General features: G+C 39.8%; 1 protein-coding gene across 6 annotated transcripts in view; it reads right to left on the bottom strand.

Moving 5' to 3' along the window:
* Positions 1 to 22,975, bottom strand: part of PCDH17 (protocadherin 17) — a 293,915-nt gene that overhangs the window by 178,367 nt on the left and 92,573 nt on the right. For 4 of the 6 annotated variants that reach the window (XM_040341337.1, XM_040341340.1, XM_040341335.1 and 1 more), the window contains 2 exons: positions 2,117 to 2,175; positions 1,828 to 2,000 (listed from right to left, as the gene is read on the bottom strand). In XM_040341337.1, coding sequence (XP_040197271.1) covers positions 1,828 to 2,000; positions 2,117 to 2,175 — 232 coding nt within the window. The remainder of the gene's footprint in view (positions 1 to 1,827; positions 2,001 to 2,116; positions 2,176 to 22,975) is intronic. The other 2 variants (XM_040341339.1, XM_040341338.1) reach the window with 1 other exon arrangement.

Genomic DNA, 22,975 nt, shown 5'->3' with positions numbered 1-22,975 from the left:
GTCCTTCCACTGCTAAATGTGACCATTCCAGCACAGGGATTATGGTTGTCAGGAAATCTGCAACCTGCTGGGTCCTAACAAGCAGTGACTCCTTCCCACACTGCTCTTTCAGCTGTCGAGGTCAGTAGTGAAAGAAAAAGACAAAACACAAATCCATACTAGACTTGACCCAGTATCAATATTAGGGTCCCCCGTGGTTGGCACAGCGCATTGTCCCTGTGTTGAAGACAAGTGCCTCTTCCCCAAAAATCTGGCCAGGTGGTTGTGGCAGCGGGGGGTGGGGGGGTGGGCCTGGGGTTTATCAGCATCTGGAAGCCCCCTTAACAATAAGGGTGTCCCTAAATACTGCCCCCGTGTGAATGAGTAAGTAGAGCCCTAGAAATAAAAACACCCAAAAATTTGACAAGTTCTTTTTTTTTAAAAAAAAATTCCCTGTGCATCCATTATCAATCACATCATCCAGCAATGCTGGTACATGTCAGTCATGAAGAACAAAGGCCGCTGACCCTCCTGAAAGAAATAGCCATCTGATCATGTCACTTCCCTCATGCCAAACAAGTCCCGGCAACTAAAGTTAAGAAAGGTCCATATCCATATCTGGTCAATGACATAATTGACCAAATGTGCACATGAATATTTGGTCACCCAAGTGACCAGGCCCCTTTGTTTACTTTAGTGGTGGGGACCCGAGATGTCATTCAGCTTTAGAAAAGCAACAGGATCGGATATCATCTCAGGGTCTCTACCACTAAAGTAAACAAATGGGTGGGGGGTCACAATGATTTCATTGACCAAATATGGACAAGTCCAGATTTGGTCAATGATGTCATCCAGGTGACTTCACCCATGTATTTTAGCAGGGGGCTAGGAGATGTCATTTGGCACAAGAATCAGACTGACTCAGCAGGCATTAGGTTTTTTCTTTATTTAGTTTTAATAGAGGACTTATAAATGTTTAAGTACAAAATATTGTGTTTTTTTTTCAAAATTGTCACTTTTTTTTGTTTATAGCGCAACAAATAAAAACCGCAGAGATGATCAAATACCACCAAAAGAAAGCTCTATTTGTGGGTAAAAAGGAAGTCCATATTTTTGGGGTACATCGTCGCACGACCGCGCAATTGTCAGTTAAAGTGATGTGGTGCCATATCGCAAAAAAATGGCCTGGTCATTGAGCAGCCAAATCTTCCGGGGCTCAAGTGGTTAAATTCAATGAAAACCCACGATTAAAATATAATATGCAGCAACTTACTAGTCCTTAGATGTGGTGAGCCTGCCAGTAGCAAATTTCCTGTTCCATGACAACACTTACTCACTGTACCATAGCTATGGAGTATTGTCACCCTAGGACATGAAGTATTTTAGGATTACAGAACACCACCTCCTAATAATTTCCATAACATAGGTGGAGGTGTTCTTTACACCACAGATAGAACTTAGGCCTGAGCACATTGTTTGAGGTTTCAACGAAAATTGTCAGATCACTATAGAAAGGTAAACATTTTCTGATTTTCTGGCAGAATAAACAGATATTTGTTTGCACTAGTCAAACAAATATAACAAAAAAAAATTCAAATTATTTAACAGACCGAAAGGCAGAGCATACGAGAAGTTGATTGTTAGGGTTTGCATACACTTTAACATTACAAAAGAAGGTTATGTGGCTGCAATTGGCATTTAGCCAACGTTTAAACATTCTTATGACATGATTTAACCCTTCCTTTAACATTACGGTGTGGAATTAGTTGCCATGTAGCTGAAGCCAGATATGTGTATATGATGATATTTAACCTTTCACTTTGCATTGCAATGGATGGGGTTACTCACCTTGCTCCAAAGGTTGGCATTTAGCTGTCGTGGTTTTCATCTTAAGGGCCTCTCTTACAGACATGTCACAGCAGGAACCTTTGTTGGTATCTTGATCACTGTCAGCTTGATCACTGTCTCCATGACCACTGTCCCTTAGGCTTGCTCTTTCTGGGTCCTTGAAGGTTGAGCTGCTGATTTATTATAAAGAAATAAAGTAAATTCACTTTAAGTGTCACACAATGAAAAAGTATGACCATCCAAAGCAGAGTAAATTGTAATATATAGACCATTATTTTAAATGCCCTACCTTTGAACAAATTGCTGTCTGCTTCCCATGTAATTGGACTCAGCAGGGAAATTGTCTGTCTGTGAGGAAAATAAGAAACAAAAAAAAAGAAAGATATATAAATAAACAAGTACTGTATATGGACAGACATTCTGCCAAGATACAGGGCTTCCTAGCCATTAATTATTAAATATTATTTTTACACTTTGATTACAGCCAAGAACAGAATGGTGCTCTGCAGACAATTAAATCAATCTAGTTTACACATTACCTGTTAAAATAAACATTAAAACATTTCCCCTAGTCAGATATAGAGAAGTATTATTTATGTGTTTTCATTAGTTGGCTATGATGATTGAATATTTAAGGGAATAGAGGGGAAAAAAAACTCTGTTGTCTGCCTACAAATGAAGTAAATAATTTAACATTGTTTGTTTTTATTAATTCCAGTATATCATTTCCTGAGATTCTGGCATAACCCCTTCTTTTTTAAATACATTTAGGAAACAAACCAAATCGTCTGACAATTAAGAGATAAGCCCTAAACACAATCTCATGTGGGCAACTGTTTTTTTTTAATTTGAACAAAAGCAAGCATTGCATGTATGGATAATTTAATCTTCATAATTAAGTCTCATCCATATTAATAGCTGTTGCTGTGCAACACGACTGCATGCAAACAATAATATTAATGATTACTGTTGCCAAAAGCAAGAGAAAAATGTCACTTAATGGTTCCGTTAAGTATTTTTAGCACAGCTAGTTTACAAACCAGTGATCTAATGTTGTTTACTGAATTCAAATTGTGTGGACTTCTGCCAATTACAATGTGAATTCTCTTTGTATAAATCACGGAAGCTTCAAAAGGCATAAACAATAGAACACTGGCAAACAAAATTAGATGATGGGAAAAAGCAAAGGCATCAACACTGCACATCAGAACAGGCTACAGCCCTTGCAGCTGACATATTGACAAACGCTTGACGGTTCCATATATCATGCCATGCCATGATGCACCAGCAACAATTTTTTCTTGTTAAAAAAACATCACATAAGTTCTGCTGAAAAAACACTTAACTAATGAAGCATAAAGCCTAAGGTAATGTGTAATGTTTCACAGCAAGTGTTTACATAAATGACTGATCTTAAAAATTATTCTCTTTTTGAGGAGTTAATTTTTTAATCTTGCTGGTGGCATTGTGTCATTAAAGAGGGTTTCAATAATGAAGATCTAATGATGTCATATGCAAGACTGTATGAGATGTAAGAAGTTTGGGTGTCCTCTGATTCTTTATATAATAATTCTCTGCTTGATTGCATGGAGCCTTATCCACATCATTTTGTCTGGAAAGCATCTTTCAAATTTAAATGTTTCAGGCAGGCCTAATGTTTTCTACTTTAATCTTTTATGCAAAAACTCCCCAATTAAAGTTGAAGGAAAAATGGATTTAGGAAGAAGTTAATGAATAAAAACACGGAATCATAATAAGGATTCTTTGTAGCTGCTAAAATTAGGCAACACAATTCCTATACGGAATGTTGCTTTTAAAAGGCAAATATGGCCAGTCTGTGACTGATATTAAGCTCACAGAATTAAAATTAACTTCATATTGAAAGTTAATACATATTCTCGAAGTACAACTAACCCATCTCGGTGCTCCTGCACCCAACTGTCCCGTAATCATACTCTTGTCAGTGGCTACTGAACACACATATCATAGGTGATCATTAAATGTAAGTGAGGTTTTCTGCACTGTGCCATAAAATATGATCTGATCTAATTTGTAATTACATGTGATCTGCTCATCATCCAAGTCACAACAAAGTCAGTGTGCTTATTGTAAGCCGATAACACAAACAATTTCTTATGTCTTTACTGAACACACCCATTAAACATTCATCATGATGGAGAAATAAGTAAGTAAACCCAGACATCACTTCAGCGAAAGCTAATTAGCATCAGTAGTTTACACATTTGGAGTTTAAATAATGAACAGAGTTTGTAAGTGTGGTTTAGAACTACTTTGATTGATAAAGGAAGTTCAAATATTTTAAGACTGCTATTCATAAGAAGCATCTGCTGGGAGCTCTCTGAAGATGTATGATCAAGAGTAGTTGATCTGCATCACATACAGTTGGACACAATGGGCCAGATCCACAGAGAGAGTACGCCGGCGTATCTACTGATACACCGGCGTACTTGCAAATTTCCCGCGTCGCATCTTTAGTTTGAATCCTCAAACCAAGATATGACGGCATCTGGGTTCAATCCGACAGGCGTACGGCTTCGTACGCCTTCGGATCATAGATGCAATACTTCGGCGTCCGCTGGGTGGAGTTTGCGTTGTTTTCCGCGTCGGGTATGCAAATTAGCTATTTCCGACGATCCACGAACGTACGGGCGGCCGTCGCATTTTCTTATGTCGTCTCTAGTCGGCTTTTTCCGGTATATAGTTAAAGCTGGTATTTTGCGGCGTATAGTTAGACTTGCCATGTTAAGTATGGCCGTCGTTCCCGCGTCAAAATTTGAATTTTTTTTTTTGCGTAAGTCGTCCGGGACTAGGGATGGACGTAATTCACGTCTAAGTTAAAAAAATTATATCGTTGCAGTGTCATTTAGCGCAATGCGCGGCGGGAAATTTAGGGACGGCGCATGCGCAGTTCATTCGGCGCGGGGACGCGCTTCATTTAAATGAAACGCGCCCCCTACTCGCCGATTTGAATTACGCGCCGAGAAATACACTACGCCGCCGTAACTTACGGCGCAAATTCTTTGTGGATTCAAATAATTAAAAAGTAAGTTACAGCGGCGTAGCGTATCTCACATACGCTGCGCCTATCTAATTGTATGTGGATCTGGCCCTTTGTCTGCAAATGGAGATAGTGTAATACTCTGGCTACTCTCCCTAGAAGTGGGCACCCAACCAAGATGACTCCCAAAGTACAACACAGAATCCTCAATGAGGTAAAGAAGAACCCGTGAGTGACAGCCAAAGGCTTGAAGACATCACTGGAACTGGCATACATCTTTGTTCATGAGTCTATCATACTTAAGTCTTTGAACAGGCAGAGTGTTCATGGCAGAACACCATAAAGATAGCAGCTGCTCTAAAAAACAAAATAAAGATAAAAACATTGCTGTGCACCTGAAGTTTGCAAAAGAACACTCTAGAAAACTGCAATACTACTGGGAAAATGATTTGTGGACTGACTAAACATAAGTTGAATTGTCCGGGAAGAATACTCAGCCCTTGATTGTGCAAAAAAAAGCACAGCTTACCAATATTAAAACATAATTTCACTGGCAAAGTAGATTTGGGCTTGCTTTATTGCCTCTGGACCTGGACCACTTGTTATCATCAAGTGGAAATTAATAATATATTACAGGATAATATCAGGGTGGCTGTCCACCAGTCAAAGCTTAGTAGAAGTTGGGTGATGAAGCAGGACAATGACACTTAGCAATGAAGTAAATCCACCACAGACTGGCTTTATAAAAAGAAAATATGCATTTTGGAGTGGCCCGGTCAGAGCCCAGACCTTAGTCCCAAAAAGATGGTGTGGAATGACCTCAAGAGAGCTGCTTATACCAGACATCTTAATAATGTGTCTGAGTTGGGACAGTTTTGTAAAGAGGAAGTGTCAACAAATCCTTCTAAATGTTACCTATAGGTAGTGTAAAAATCTCCTAAGCAGACAACAGTTAGAAGATATTTACATTGCATGCAGCCAGTGACATCACTGGCGCATACACTCTAACGGAAGCGCCACCCATGGCGTTTCTTCCGAGTCCTGTGTCATGAGGTCATTGTGGCTCCAGACAGTCACAGAGCTGAAGCCCGCGAACCCGAAAGCAAGACGGATGCAGATGGAATAGACTGTAGCGCTGATATCGCAGAGCTGGAACAGCTTTGTTTTAAGGTAAGTTTCACATAATGTGCTAGTATGCGATGCATACTGGCACATTACGACTTTATCTTGCAGGGGGAAAAAAGGCCAGCGGTATACAACCACTTTAAGCACACTGGGGTTGATTTACTAAAACTGGAGTGAAAAATCTGATGCAGCTGTAAATGGTAGCCAATCAACTTCTAACTTCAGCTTGTTCAATTAATTTTAACAAAAAAACCTGGAAGCTGATTGGTTTCTATGCACTAAGAAAAAAAAAAAGGAAAAAGTGGGTACATGACACATATTACAGTTTTGGTTTCTTTGCGCAGCTGCACCACATTTTGCACTCTCCAGTTTCAGTAAACCAAACCCATAAGCTAACCCAAAAGATATCCCTAACCCTAGTGCATCCTATATCCCTAAGCCTACTGCTGGTCCTTAACCACTTAACCCCCGGCCCATATTGCTGGTCAAAGACCAGGCCACTTTTCACGATTCATCACTGCGTCGCTTTAACTGACAATTTTGCGGTCGTGCGACGTGGCTCCCAAACAAAATTGGCATCCTTTTTTTCCCCACAAATAGAGCTTTCTTTTGGTGGTATTTGAGCACTTTTGCGGTTTTTAGTTTTTGTGCTATAAACAAAAATAGAGCAACAATTTTGAAAAAAATGAATATTTTTTACTTTTTGCTATAATAAATATCCCCCAAAAATATATAAAAAATAAATTTTTTCCTCAGTTTAGGCCGATACGTATTAAGCGTTTACTGATTGGTTTGCGCAAAAGTTTTAGCGTTTACAAAATAGGGGATAGTTTTATGGCATTTTTCTTAATATTTTTTTTTTTACTAGTAATGGCGGCGATCAGTGGTTTAGGAGATATCCTCTGTATCAGTATGTCCCGATGTCATCGGCACATGCGCACTGAAGTAACGGCTCATTTGTGACGTTGCTTCAGCTGACAAGACATTACCGGTGGCACCCGCGCGGGAGTGAAGTCATCGGGGCTCCAACCAATCACAGTGCCGGAGCTTGTGATACCTGGAAATAACTCCAGGAGACATGTCGCCGGGTAGAGCAGTGTGTCGAAACCGCAGGGGCTTTGATCTAAGGTGAGTATTTCATAATGGGCTAGTATACTATGCTAACTGGCTCATTATGTCTTTGTCTTGCAGGTTTTTTTTGTTGTTGTTGTGGGTTTACATACACTTTAACACTAACCCTAAGGTTTTGTTTATAAACAATATTACATGTGTAATTTTGTAAAGCGGTGCACAAACTACTGGTGCTATATAAATCCTGTATAATAATAATAATAATAATAATAATAATAATAATAATAATAATAATAATGTGTGGCATGGAACTATAACTGATGGTAGTAACAGAATTATCCCTCTCCATAAGCATGGGGATTCAAAGTGAACAGACCTTATGCACTAAGCTAAGTGAACATTCACTTTGCTAAGAGAATAGTCTCTACCACTTTAAAAAATCAGCCTCAGTAATATTACCTGTCATGATGAGGCAATAAGGTTGACAAACAGTCACAAATAAACTAACCATTGCTCGTTGCTGTATTGATACTATGGCCCCAAGGAAAAATGTATCATAACCTACAAAATGCTGAGCTCTCTGGGACCTTTAAAGCTGTAAGCAATGCATAACTTATTGATTTCTATAGGACATTTAAGTTTGATATGGATAGATACAGCATCTTTCAACTCTGGTCATGTCCCAGGATTTATTTGCTGAAAGAAGGCATTGGCTGTGATTGACAATATTGGTATTTCAAAACAAGAAACTTTAGAAACCCTGCTGTTTACTGATCTCAGTATACCATGCTACCCTCCTTGGTGTCTACACCTATAACAATAGCTTCTTTAATGCAATACGGATCCTGTTACATACCAGTAGTCGAGGACATAACCTTGTTAACAATTGATAAGACCAAGGAAACAATGTACCACTCACCCTAAAACATGAGTTATGTATAAATATTTTAGGAGTTTATAAAACATGAAGCTAATACAGACAAGACAGTAAGCTGATAGCTAGTTTCCTTTCCTACAATGTACTCATCAGACAATGACCGATGATATACTGCAGGAGCCATAAAATTGTGGTACACTGTGGAAAGCAGCAAAGAAACCTTTCTGTTCCAGTTTATTCAGTAATGTATTATTGCTAGGTCATTTTAAGTTTGACCGAACCAAGGCATAATATTATTCAATAGATAAATTATTGGAAACAAAACCGGACAAAAATCTCACACACCGAATGAGGGTATATAGGTTTTTTTTTCTTTTGTGTAGTATGTTTAGATGGAAAACCAGCATATTTCAGAGACATTTTATGTTAGTTACATAATTGGTAAGGTTGAATAAAGAGACTAGTTCATTCAGCAGTATACTTACCAAATTCTTGCATCTGCAACCCACCACAAAATTTGCATCTAACCAGTCTGGATTTTCTTTCTGTCTGTCCAGTTGATTCCCACAGACAGGGACAGACAGCAAGCAGAAGATCCAAGATGTAAAGTTTGTGATGGGCTGTGGGGGCAAGAACCTGATAAGCAGTTAAGTGAGTTTGGAAGAGTGGGGAAGGTAGGCAAACTTGATAGTATACCCTTTGTGCTGACCTTTTTACATGTTTTTTAGATACCCTCAAGAATGCAATATCTTCTGTTTCAAGAAGTCTCTGCTGTGCTTCACAGTGGTTTGATTGGGAGCTTTTTGGTTCCATTATGTCCAGTTTACTACAACCTGTCTGGGTATTCATTTTACTGGTCACCAAGCCTTACTCAATAGAGAAGCCATGGAATCCTTACACTGCACTAATGCAGGCCAACAAGCCTGAAACAACTGCATGCAGTTTCAAATACAGAGCTATATAATATCAGGCTAAAAACGCACAAGAGGTCGTGTTTCTGGATACACAGCTGACACAAGGGGCACAAAGATAATCTTTACAAGGCTCCATCCACCACCCCAAAATAAGAAACAAACCTCTTGGTTTTCAAAAATTAAGAAACAGTGAGAGAATTGGATAACTTCTGTTCTTAGAAGGCTCTACAGATCTTCAGTATATTATAATAGACAACCGCACAAGTTTTTTTAGCGTTTTTCAGCGATAGTTTTTTTTATTGTTTTTTTATTTTATTTTTTTTATTTCTTCAATCGATCCAAAATGTCTAAAAACGCAGATGAGCCACTTATTTGAGCCTTTATCAATGTTTATTGACTTTTATCAACGTTTATGAGCGTTAGAGAGTTTTTACAGCTGAAAAACATCTCTCAGAACCCACTAGTTTTTTTTTTTGTTTTGTTTTTTTGTTTTTTTTTTTACTGCTCAAAAACGCCACTGCCCAAAACTGATGATAACAGCCTATGTGTGCATGGATAACATGATGGAGAAATTAATGACTGTAGAGGAAAACGTCTACAGCCAAAAACAGTTGCTGTAAAAACGTCAAAAAATGTCCAGTGTGCATGAAGACCAAGGCCTCATGTACGCTGCTGCTGGTAAACGGATGTTTAGGAGCTGTTGTGCATTTTTTTTCCAACTGCTACTGAACTCTCCTCTAGGTTATCTTAGAGACTTTTTTTGGAATGCAAAAAATTGGGTTCAGAAGCTGAGTTTAGAGGCATTTCAAGCGTCAAACGCTTCTAAACTCGCATTCAGCTGCGTTTCGTTTACAGGCGATTTTCGTTGTTGGCCATTTTTTTTTTAGAACTGCTTCTAAACGCAAACACAGCAAAACGCCGCTAGACTCTGCATGTAAACGTGGCAAAATTGACATTTTAAACGTGGGTTACTATCTGTCAAGTTAAATCGCTCAAGAGAGGTTGTAAAAATTTCCCATGTACATTAAGCCTAAATGTAAAAACACATACTATAATCCACAACCTTTCACTCAATATTCAGCAGTGGAAGGATAATTCACAATTTTGTCTTTCAGTAGCAAATAGTACAAACAGTACAACATAAATATTTTCATCTATGGAACTCTCCCTTGGCTAAACAATTATTACTTTTCCTCCATATGTAATGTTCTTGCAGATTAATTAAATCACAGAAAAAAGAAAACTGCAAAGTAATACAGTGTTGCCACTTATACTATACAATTCAGCAAGATGTTTCACTTCAATGTGATAACTGCTGCAAAGTACTTATATATTGTATGTCCTGCCATGTGCCTGCAATTACTGCAAGCACCAATAGCACAATAATGTATGCATGTTAGTATTTTTTTTTATGTTTTTATTTATTAATTCAGTCATTCATTCATTCATTTGTAAAAATGAAACAGCTCTAATGATTGTTGTCTGAATGCTGCATTTGGTAAATTTCTTATTGTCATTATTCCTGTACATCATTGTAAGCACAAAACTTCCATTGCTGAAACTTAAGTCAGCCACCCAGATTGAAATTCAACCGGTTCAGCAGGGACTGGCTGAATTTCGATCTATGTCAGGCTGTTTGTACAGAAGTCAAATCTAGAGATTGCTATCTGAACAACCAGCCTTTGGATTTTTTCCTGATTGATCAGTGATGCAGGCTATAGCCAGCAGAACTGATCTGTGTATTCTAATGGCAGGAAAGTCTACCCGCTGTCAGAATACAAAGATTAAGAGGGAGTGATTCTCCCATCCTAATTGAGTGTATGGTTGAGTGAAAAAAATACAAATAAATAAGTGACGTAATTATGCCTTAGAGACGCGGCTCTAACACAGTTCTCACAGGGGGTTGTTTGCTCTCCACCTTCTCCATTCATAAAAGAGCTTGCATTCTTTTCACAGAATACAAGATGTCTGTGTTTGGACAAGGTGGAGATTGGCATTTTTACAAGGTGTAGATTAAAGAGGAAGAAAAGTGCTTCCTTTTTTTTCCCTTACCTGCAAAGTAAAGGCATAAACGCATACTAGCACATTATGCGAAACGTACCTGCAAATGAAGCCCTCATTGTCACTGCTGGAGGCCGCATCCATCCTTGACTGTCTTACTTCTGGTTCGCAGACTCCAGCTGTGTGACTGGCCGGAGCCACGAGACTACACCCCAACGCATGCAAGTGATAGCCGCCGATCACGGCACAGGGCTCGGAAGAAACGGCACGGGTGGCTGTTCCTTCAAAGCGTGTGTCATAGGCTGCATATGCAGTGAATATCTCCTAAACTATGCACATTTAGGAGATATTTACAGTACCTATAAGTAAGCCTTATTATAGGCTTACCTATAGGTAAAAAAAAAACAATCAAGGGAAATGTACTTTGACTTTAAAGGGGTTGTAAAGACAAAAATATTTTCCTCTTAAATTAAAGTCTGACAGTAGCTGATAAAGTAAAAAGTAATGTTTTGCATTATAACTAGTTTGATACCTGTTGAAATCAAGCGGTTTTATTCACCTCCAGCACTCCTGAATCGTTATTCTCACTGACTTCCTGGTTTGCGGTGCGCATTCATTCTTGCTACATCACGGCCTAATGGAAACTACAGTTCCCATTAGGCTTAGCCTCCATGCCTGTGAGGGATAAGAGAGCATCTTCACGCAGGGCTGTAGTCATAGGGAGGGGGTTAGCACATTCTGCTTTCCACCATGCAAAACGGCTCAGATGCTGGTGGAAAGCAAGAAGAGGAGAGACAGGAAATGGCATTTTCAAACCTGGATTACTGTATTTTGGAGGTCAAAAGGAAAAACGAGGTAAGTGATATTTAAATGCTCTAGCTTACAGCAATCAATTGATCTAATAAAAAACGAACCTTTAGTGTTCCTTTAATGCTCATTCCCACCCCCCTTCCTCTTGTCCATTTACAGAATGCCTTTTTTTCTGTGAAAAGAATACAAGGTGTTTTATGGATGCTGTGGCGAACAAGCAACTTGCTGTAAGAACTGTACTAGAGCTGCAACTATAAGTTTCAGGGACAGAAGTTAGTGTAATAGATTAATGACAGTAAGAATAGTTAACGAACATAGCAGCAGCCAGGGCAACAATCATTAGATGAATTATATTTTCACAAAGCAACTGTAAATAATATATATTTTTTTCCCAGAGTTCACTTTTAAATGCATTAATATGTCAAAATGTGTACACACTTTAAAACGCACAGCAAGTTTTCATTTATGGCCAATCCAAAACTAGTAGCATCACACCAGAGAGAAATCATTTCTGATTGATTGCCTTAAGTTATTATGCTACAGCAAGTTTAATTGGTGTACCACAGATAAATGAGGTATGTTTATGTCACTGTTGTGCATTGATGCACTGAACTCTGGCACTTATGAATCAGACTTTATAGACGGCTGCACATTTCTACTAAAATATACCTTTATGAAATGGCACCTAAATATGAAAAGATTCCCTGGTCCATGATAACATTTCACACAGTCTACACTAGAATTAGAAGTTTACGATCCTGAATAAAAAGCTTTGTACAACTAACAGAGTGGGGCATTCCAATTTCAGATTGTGGAGAGAAATTTTTCTGAGTCTTAAAGGATACGTTCACCTTTTGTAAAATAAATAAATAAATAAATAAATAAATAAATAAATAAATACATGATTTTTCAGGTAGTCTGCAAAGCATTACACCTGTGATGGTGGGCGCAATGTCAGGCTCCTGCAGACACTTAGCATAGCTGTCTGCCTGTATCTCTCCACACAGGCAGACAGTTAATAAAGCACAGGAAAAATCTGTGAACTATGAGGACACTCACAAGCACTATCACAGTTCACTGGAAAAATACGTCTGCCATGGAGGAAGACAGAAATTTTAGTTAATTCATTTGCAGAGCGCTGTTAATGAATGATGCGGCTGTGTGACCAGAGCCCCCCACAGCTGCTCTGTTTTTCAAATTTGACAGCGGGGATCCCCTGCCTGCTATAATGGGGTGAAGAGGGCAGAGGTTGCCTGCTCCAACGTAACATGTCACATGTTACACCTTAAATATGCGTGTAACATGTTACCATAGGTGAACTTATCCTTTAAAGCTAAACGCCATAAAAACATGCATAAATGCACCTCTGTAATCATTGCTACATAAATATGCATGGTCTACTATTGTCACCAACAGGAACAGAAAAAAGGTGGTCCTGGCTCCTCCCCTTGAGCAGGCTTGCTCCCCAGATACATTCCTGTGAATGGACATTGTCCACTCACACACAGAGCATGACTCGGGCCCTGTCCTCACTCTCTTTTCATTGCCTCAGTGGCTATGATTGACAATGGCTCCTGCTGTTGTGAGAGCCAATAAAGAGAGAAAGAACCAGGAGAGCTGCTGTTCTCATGCACATTGCTGAATCAAGATGAGACACAGGTAAGTATAAGATTGGATGGGGGGGGGCTGCATCCAGAAGGTTTTTTACCTTAATTCATAGAATGCATTAAAGTGGAATTATAGCCTAAAACTAAAATCTGTACACAGGACACGGCTGACAACGGCTGTGAAATGCCTAGAAAGTGATGTCACCCATAGAGTTACTGTGGGGCTTCTGTTGTTGGCTGCCTCCTCTGCACCCGCCTACACAGAGAAGCCGCCTCTGACAGCTCAGCGTGGAACTGGAACTGGACCTGAGCAGCTTCAGAAAAGGTATGTACTGTATAGTGATTTCTTCTTTACAGAGCTAAATAGGTTAGTCTTAGATTGTGGATGCAAGTAGATTTACAGATTTTAGTTTTAGGGTGAACTTTAAGATAAAAAATCTTCTGCCTTTAGAATCACTTTAAGAAATGTAATGTAGCAATCTATGGAGTGTTAGCATGTAGACAGAAATTGTCTGCAAAAAGACAGTATGGAGATGGAGAAAAAAAAAGGATACACATAATTTATTGGAAAAAAAATATATGCAATACTTTACAAACGAAAATGTCATTCAGTTAGGCTTTAGAGTTACTTTTAAATGGAAAAAAAATGAAAACAAAAATTCTTCGTCCACCAAAATCCGGCACATTATTTATAAAAAAAAAAGAAAGCGGTAGGTTATTTTTCTCACAGGAAGAATAAACTCATCTAAGCTACAATTTCTTATCTTGAGCCAAGTGTTATTAGGCATTATCATTCTATGGAGGATAAGCTTTGCCCAGATGTACTCTATGATGATCACTTACATATTTGTAGCAAATGCTGCTTTCGAAAAATGTGCACAACACTGCAACTGGATTCAGTTTTGAGAAATCAGTCATTACATTGTAGTATAAGATAAACATAATACAGAAAGGAAATCTAATCATAATGACATATTTATTATGGGGTAACCTGCAATAGTTATTTCAGTTACTGCATTTTGGGGGAAATCCAAAAAAGGGGCCTATCAAAAATGGCGCACTAAACTGAAACGAATACAACTGGAAAGTGAATTTTGCTTCAACAATTGGGGTGGCTCTGAATCTCTGTTACCCCAGGACAATGCTATCCCACAAAGGCAGTCCAATGTGGTGTGTTAATGTAAGTCCATGTGAAATCTAGATTTTCCCACACAAGGATAGAAGTGTTTCATGCATCCCCATGCAGGCTATTCTATCCACGTCAATTGGGATGCAGCGACTGCATAGACACAGCCACTGCAGGGCCCCAAACACAGCTGTCATATTGGGAGAGGCTGTGTCCATGCAGCTTCTGTGTGCCAACTGACATGAAAGGGACTTCCTGCACAAAGATGCAGGGAACACCTACACATACCCATGTGGGAAAAGACGACCCTGGCATTTGCTGTATACTGCAGTATACCTTTGAGGAGGGAGACCCAATTCAGCCTATTAATTTGATAAACACCATTTTTTTCCAATACAACCACCATGGCCCATGGTCTGCTGCAACTTAGTTGCTTTGCCTCAGTTCATGGAGTACTATTGGAAATGAAATAGTAACGCAATACACTAATTCCTGTACAATGCATGGTTATGTGCGTATACACAAATAAAATACATACAATGGAGCAGCTTTACCTGCCATAGGTCAGGTAGATGATGTCACTTTCAACAAAAGGATACGTTCACCTTTAGGAGCATGTTACCCACATTTAGGGTGTAATGTGTAACATGCTTCAGGCTCTGACCACACAGCTGAGCCATTCATTCACATCAATTAATAAATGAATGAGCTACAAGTCCTCTCTGCCACAGTGGCAGAGGGCTTATAGTTCTCCATGATTTGCACGCTGGTAAGTACTCTGGTAGTTCACTGACGCTCCCTTCAGCTTTGTAACTGTCTACTTATATGGAGGTATGGGCAAGCAAGCTGGAAACAGTGTCCTCTGATATATGATGTGTGGCCCACGGACCTCAGCAGTCTGTAGTGAGAACACTGATTTGGGTAATAGCATTGCTCTCTACTAGCCTCACGTAACATGCTCCCAGTTCCGTACTGTCTTCTGTAGCATATTCCTAGCCAAAAAAATTTAGCATGCCCACACTCTCTGACCCTCTTTCCCTCTATGAGGTCTGCATTTTCTTCCAGTTTTCTGTCCTCTCAAGCATTACATACAGTATATTGAACATTATGTGCGCCCCTTTGGTGATTTTAGGGACCACATTTGAGGCCCTCTTTAGCTCATAAGTTGGCAATCACTATAATAGAGTCACAAATTCTGACCTTATGCTTTACATGTAAATATATTACCTTAATTTACTACAGAAGCCAGGGACATTTTTGCTGCATATGCCCTTTAACATATTCAGTCTAAGCAGAAAATAGGGAAAATCTAATGTCCCTGTATAACTACACAATAATGACATAGCATAAATAAGAGACATTTCTGAGTAAGGACTTCTGGGAGACCTATGCATTACTTGTTTGCTTTGATATATAAAATATAATTTACATGTGTCAGAGGATTAACAGAAAAAAATATAATAACTTTTTAGTCCTTTATGCTACCTCTTATACTTCAGATAGGCACATCTATTAACTACCAGCTATATTAAATTCAAAGAAACTACCAACATTGTTAAGATTAATGTTTCTTATGTAATGAAAAAAAAAAAGTATTAAATGTGATTTCCTTTCCTGTTGTTGGTAAAAGGGAAACACTGAGCAAAATCTCATTTATATTTAAAGCCGATGAGGGCAATTGATCCACAGGAGTTCACACTGTGATTTAAATTAATTGCAAGTATTAACTTTTCTGAGTCACGTGACTTGATTTGAATCAGTCCAGCTATGGATATAGCTGACAGCTGTTTGCACCTTCAAATTAGTTTAATTGCTTATTTATTTATATGTGAAACAGTTAATCTGTGAAGGTTCTCATTTTTTTTTAAAGCTAAAACAGTTTGCTTTAACCACTTGCCCTCAACAAGATTTACCCCCCTTCATGACCAGGCCATTTTTTGCGATACGGCACTGCAATACTTTAACTGACAATTGTGTTCTCGTGCAACGCTGTACCCAATTAAAAATGATGCCTTCTTTTCCCACAAATAGAACTTTCTTTTGGTGGTATTTGATCACCTCTGTGGGTTTTTATTTTTTGCGCTATAAACAAAAAAGGGCAGACAAATTTGAGAAAGAAAAAACAATATTTTTTGACTTTTTGCTATAAAACACATCCAGTAAAAAAAATATTTTTTTTTTTTTAAATTTCTTCATCGATTTAGGCCAACGTGTATTCTGCTACATATTTTGGGTAAAAAAGATCACAATAAGCGTATATCGATTGTAATTGCTATAACTTTTGCAAAAACCAAACTATGGGATATTTTTTATTTATTTATATTTTACTAGTAATGGCGGCGATCAGTGACTTATAGCGGGACTGTCGGACACTGACACTTTTTTTGGGACCAGTGACACTAATACAATTAGTGCTAAAAAATATGGACTGTCCCTGTACTAATGACACTGGCTGGGAAGGGGTTAACATCAGGGGCGATCAAAGGGTTGCATTGAGTACGCATGTATAATCACAGCGGAAGTGGCCCGGGGGCGGCACACAAGCGCACCTCCTTCCCGGAAGTGCAGGATCACATAACAGGTACATAATCCTGCACAGCAGTGTCACTGTGCATCCTTATATTTAAGTTATACGGTCGGCAAGTGGAAGCCTTTTAACAGCATTTTTGGGGAGGAATTGCAATATTTGTTATGTTTTCAAAAACAGACAAAAAAACAAAACTATCATTCTGTATTTATATATGATTTTGCAATGATGTAATGATAAAATAAAAATCTATCACCAAAAATGCATTACACTCCAGGATCCCATACATTGTTGCTATAAGTCATCGAGGCATGTAACTAACTCTACCTCATCTGCCTTACTTATTCCCTCATAGCAGAAGCATAGCTTTAAAGTTTGAGGTCCCATTATCACTTGTGAGTTGCAGCAACACACAAACTATTGAACATTCCCACAACGTACAGTAATGTTCAATATCTATGGACGACACAATTTGATGCCAATCCCTGTAAATGGTGTCCCAGCACACTGTACAGTGGAGCGTAATGCACTGCAGGTATATACTGTGCATTGCAGTGCACTGCATTGGCAAAATGGGGTCACGTCTGTTTTTTTTCCATAATGAATAGGCTACCTTGACACAATGTATGGTAATTGATACTGTAACATTTGTCTTTAAATTATATCAATATGAACGTCATGTAGTTTTGTTCCTACATGAAATGCAAGAATGGTTAGATGGACCTAAAAACATTAGTATTTTTTTTTTATGATTGTAAGCACACCTCGGCTTAGCTGCCATACAGTTGGATGCTGAAGTGCAGATAGCAAATCACATTCAGTTAGTAAATACCAAGGAATCTGTGCATGCATTTCCATGTGCATTGGAAGTACGATATATATATATATATATATATATATATATATATATATATATATATATATATATATATATATATATATATATACACACACATACATGCACACACCTTTAAAGTGATTGTAAAATCTAATTTAAAAATAAAATAACAAACATGTTATACTTACTTGCTCTGTGCAGTGGATTTGCACAGAGCAGCCCAGATCCTCCTCTTCTTAGGTCTCTCTACACGGCTCTCCTGGCCCCTCCCTCCTGACGAGTGCCCCCACAGCAAGAAGCTGTGTGTCCATATAGACCCTCTCTCTCTCCTGATTGGCTAATTGACTTTGGTGGACAGCCGCAGGAGCCAATGGCGGCTGTCAATGCATAGAATGCATTAAGATAAAAAACATTCTGCCTTATAACTCCTTTAAAGTATATGTGAACCCTCACCTTGTAAAACAACCCATTCAGTGTAAAATAGAAAGGAAATGCAAAACATTTGTGTATACCACAATGCCCTCGCGCCACAGTGTGAAAGAAATGGGAAAGCAGAGGGACTGGCAGGAACACCAAGCAAAGGAAGCAATAGAAAGAGAACAGGATAATTTTGCATACAAGTACATAGTACAGCAGGCACATATCGGGAGTATGAAATGTTGACACAATATACACATTTATCATTCATCTACAGTACAAAAACACTCTTCTCTTGTCTGTCTTTCCTTTCAGGACCTTTGGTGCTCATTCGTTTTATTATTATGTCAGACACACCTGTATTTACTCATTCCTTTTGATCACATTCTATCATTGCGTATACCTGAGGACAGGGGCTTTTATCTTGTGCATTTTCTTCTATTTTCTTTTATCCTTTGTATAACTAGAAATAATGGTAGTTCTAAAGCAAAAAGTAATAGTTCATGTGCATTACTTCTCTTCCTTAAATGGATGTTATTCTTCAAGCAGCTTATACAAAAAAAAAAAAAAAAAAAAATATTGTGTCACATTGTATTTTGCTTCCATTGTAGTATAATTACTGTCAGTGATAATTAATCTGCAGCAGTGATTATTTACAGATCCTTCTCTTTACTATTGTATTCAGTGCTATTAGTGGATACGTTGTGCCAACTCTTTCTTTCTGTGGTACAGTTCTGGTTCTATTTCTGGGATACATAATAACGTCTTTCCCCGAAAATAAGACCTACCCCGATAATAAGACCTAGGATGATTCTTGGGGAGGGCTGCAATATAAGCCCTACCCCTAAAATAAGTCCTAGTAAAATTAGTTTAACATTTTTTTTTAATCCATTTTTCAGAATGATTGCAGCGGCTCCCCCTCTCCTCTCTCCTCCCGCCCGATGCCTGCAGCCCCTCCCTCCTCAGCACATGGAGCAGGCAGATGCCAGCGGGACACTGGCTCCCCCCTCCTCCCGCAGCCCCTACCTCCTAAGCGTACAAAGTGGGCAGACGCCAGCAGGACACCGGCTCCCCCCTCCTCTGCTCTCCTCCCGCCCCGACGCCCATGGCCCCCTCCCCAGTGCACGGAGCAGGCTGATGCCAGAAGAATGGCGGCCCCCCCTCCTCTGCTCTCCTCCCGCCTGACGCCCGTGGCCCCCTCCCCAGTGCACGGAGCAGGCTGATGCCAGAAGGATGCCGGCTCCCCCCTCCTCTGCTCTCCTCCCGCCCGACGCCCGCAGCCCCCTTCCAAGTGCACGGAACAGGCACAGAGCAGGCCGACGCCAGAAGAATGCCGGCTCCCCCCTCCTCTGCTCTCCTACCGCCTGACGCCCATGGCCCCCTCTCCAGTGCACGGAGAAGGCACAGAGAAGGCCGACGCCAGCATTACACCGGCTCCCCCCTCCTCTGCTCTCCTCCCGCCCGACGCCCGCGGCCCCCTCCCCAGTGCACGGAGCAGGCCGACGCCAGTGGGAACCTTTGAGCAGAGAAGAGCCCAGGCAGACCATGCGACAGCCAGGAAAGTCAGGGAAGCTGCAAGAAAGGTACCCACTTTAGGATCATTGTACATACCATAGTTAAATAAGACCCCCCCCCCCCGAAAATAAGCCCTAGTGTGTTTTAGGTTGCCAAAATTAATATAAGACCCAGGCTTATTTTCGGGGAAACACGGTATAGGATGACAAGTGTAAGTGAATGCTGTATAGTCACTAACCCTTCTGTGAACCTTGAAAATGAGCAACCTGATCATATATGATATGTACGTCTACATTGCTTTCTGCATAGAAAATGTGTTCTTTACACAGTATGCTTTTCTGGTACAAAACAGTTAGAATGGGTGAAGATAAAATAGTTGCTTGTGCCATCACATACAAGGGATTATTCCTGGCCAGGGGCTGTGATCCACTGTGTCGTCCTATGTGTCCTATGTGTATGTATTGCTTTCCCTCTTCCCCAAGACAACTCAGTCCTACAGTATGGCTAATGTCATACAATAGTTTCAGACATCTTGTGTACAAGTCAATGGAAGACCATTGACATTTTGAGTTTGGATGCAGAAAGAAGAATACTATTCAGGTCTTCAAAAACACAAAAATATTGAGATTCAGGATACTGCCAGTTCTGTTTATGCAGCACTCATACAGTAGATGTTGTCAAATACAGAAGAGAGCAGCAACATAAAAATGCATGAATAAGATAAAAAGACTTAAAGTGTTTTAACCTCCCTGGCGGTATGATTATGTCAGAGTTTTGATGCTGAAAGTTGGACCATTATTTTGCATGGAAATTTGGCGTTTTATATTATAGGCCTGTAATTCTTAAGAATAACACGCTTAGATCTGTCCAAACAAGTTTAGTAGACATCCCAGGTATGATAAAGTTTGAAACACAAAATCATAAATTATAATATAATAAATAACTATAAATAATTATAACAAATAATAATATAATAATAATAATAATAAAAATGATTCAATAATGTAATCAAATCAAAACACTGAAATTTGCCCGGTTGCAGAATTGTCGCTGTCATTGCTTTTAGTGTTTGATGACAAATTTTCCCACAAATCACTAAATTCTGCAAGTGATTCTAATTTATTATCGCTGTTTTCTAGCTGGTCTAAAACCACTTTTGACGTAAAGGGACACTTTTTGGTTGCTATGGACAATCTCCAGTTTCCAGGCAGAAAATACAGTAGTTATAATATAAAAGTGCATGCAGGACACTGGACAGACCACTAGGGACAAAGGAGATATGAAATTGTTTTATACAGTACTGTAATCTGTAAGATTACAATGTACTGTATGTATTGTGCAGTTTTTTTTTGGCGCCAAACTCCGTCCCCATGTGTCGCAACGCTTGGGAACGGAGCTCGGCACTTGGCACTTTGAATCAAGAGAGGAGACAGCTCGCAGACATAGGGGGGAGACATCGCAGGATCCAGGGGACAAGGTAAGTAACTATGCCTGGACACTGCGATGTGATCCCAAGTCTGGCTCGGGGTTGCCGCTTTTGGTAGAAAAAACTCACCCGAGCCAGACTCTGGAATACCGCCAGGGAGGTTAATGGAGATTTACACAGAAGATGAGACAAAGTAGAACTCTAGTAATTAAAATAAAAAAAGCAGTGACTGCTGGGCCCTCAGATGTGCTCTGTGTAATACTCTGTCTATAAAAAAGGGAGGATGTAGCACATGTACGAAAAGCTGACGTGCCATGACCTTGGTTTTTCCTGGTAAAGCAACTTTATTGATAATGAAGTGATAACAGCAGGGGTAGTAGGAAGACATGAAAGAACTGACAAAAAGAAAAAAACATGATACAAATGTGTCAATACTTTACTGAGGTTATAAAAGTAAAAGTACAAAAATAAGCATCATTCTAACAATGCTTCAGAGGCATTAGCGTCCCCTTCCTCAAGGTGACAGAAAACAGACATCTGTTACCTTCAGAGCATGGGCCATCATGTCCCCAAAATGTCATTGAAATTATGTTTTAGTTTTAAGAAGTTTAACCACTTCCTGCCCGGTCAATAGCATATTCATGTCTGGGAAGTGGATGTGTTATCCTGACTGGACATCTATTGATGTCCTGCAGGATAACAGCCACCGCGCGCCCGTGGGGGCGCGCATCGCCGCGATTGGTGGTGTGTCAGTCTGACACACTGCAACACCGATCTCAGTAAAGAGCCTCCGGCAGAGGCTCTTTACTACGTGATCAGTCGTGTCCAATCGCAAAGTAAACAGGAAGAGCCGTTGATCAGCTCTTTATCACTCGCGTCTGACAGACGCGAGTAGAGGAGAGCCGATCGGCGGCTCTCCTGACAGGCGGAGTTTGCGCTGATTGTTTATCAGCACAGCCCCCCCTCGGATGCCCACACTGGACCACCAGGATGCCGCCCAGGACCACCAGGGAAGCACCCAACATGTGGATGGCCAGGTAAGTCCTCATGGCCATCCACATGTACAAATGTATACATAATGTATGCCAATCCGTGCCCACAAATGGGCACCGACTGGCACCATCATGGCACAAACAAAATGTGATGTCCAGCAATGCAACCCACTAGTGTCATCAGTTCCACCCATCAGTGTCATCAGTGCGCAAAAAAATCTAATCGCACAGGTGATCAAATACCACTAAAAGAAATCTCTATTTGTGAGAACAAAATGATAAAAAATGTGTTTGGGTACAGTGTAGCATGGCCGCACAATTGTCATTTAAATTGTAACAGCGCTGAAAGCTGAAAATTGGCTTGGGCAGGAAGGTGTATAAAAGCCTGGTATGGAAGTGGTTAAAGTGCAAAATCTGGTGAAGATAGAAACAAATTAGCTTCTAACTTCAGCTTGTTCAATTAAAGGGGTTGTAAAGTCTTGTGGTCTCTCACCTGAAAACATTCTTTGCATTAAGGTGAAAAACCTTCTGTGCTGCAGCACACCCCACCCCAGAGACCCCACTGCTGCACCAATCACCCCTGATTGTCCCCTGTGTCCTCCCTGCCAGGATTGAAAGCGGAGGAAAAAGCAGGTGAATCTGTCATTTACCAGCTTCTTCCTTTTCCAAATGCACAGTCAGTAATCACTGACTGTCCATTCATAACTGAGCATCAAAAACTGTTTACGATGCTTCAGTTTATGAATAAACAGGAGCCTCTGTCTCCTGTCCATTCATCTTCAGTGCTGCTGAGGCTGCAACGAAAGGGACTGGGGAATCTGTATCCTCATCCCCTTTCCCTGTCTCAAAGGGGAGATGTCAGGGGAAAAATTGTAATAAATAA

Source organism: Rana temporaria, chromosome 2, assembly GCF_905171775.1.
Source record: "Rana temporaria chromosome 2, aRanTem1.1, whole genome shotgun sequence".
NCBI lineage: Eukaryota > Metazoa > Chordata > Amphibia > Anura > Ranidae > Rana > Rana temporaria.
This window is presented reverse-complemented; position numbering and strand designations above follow the sequence as displayed.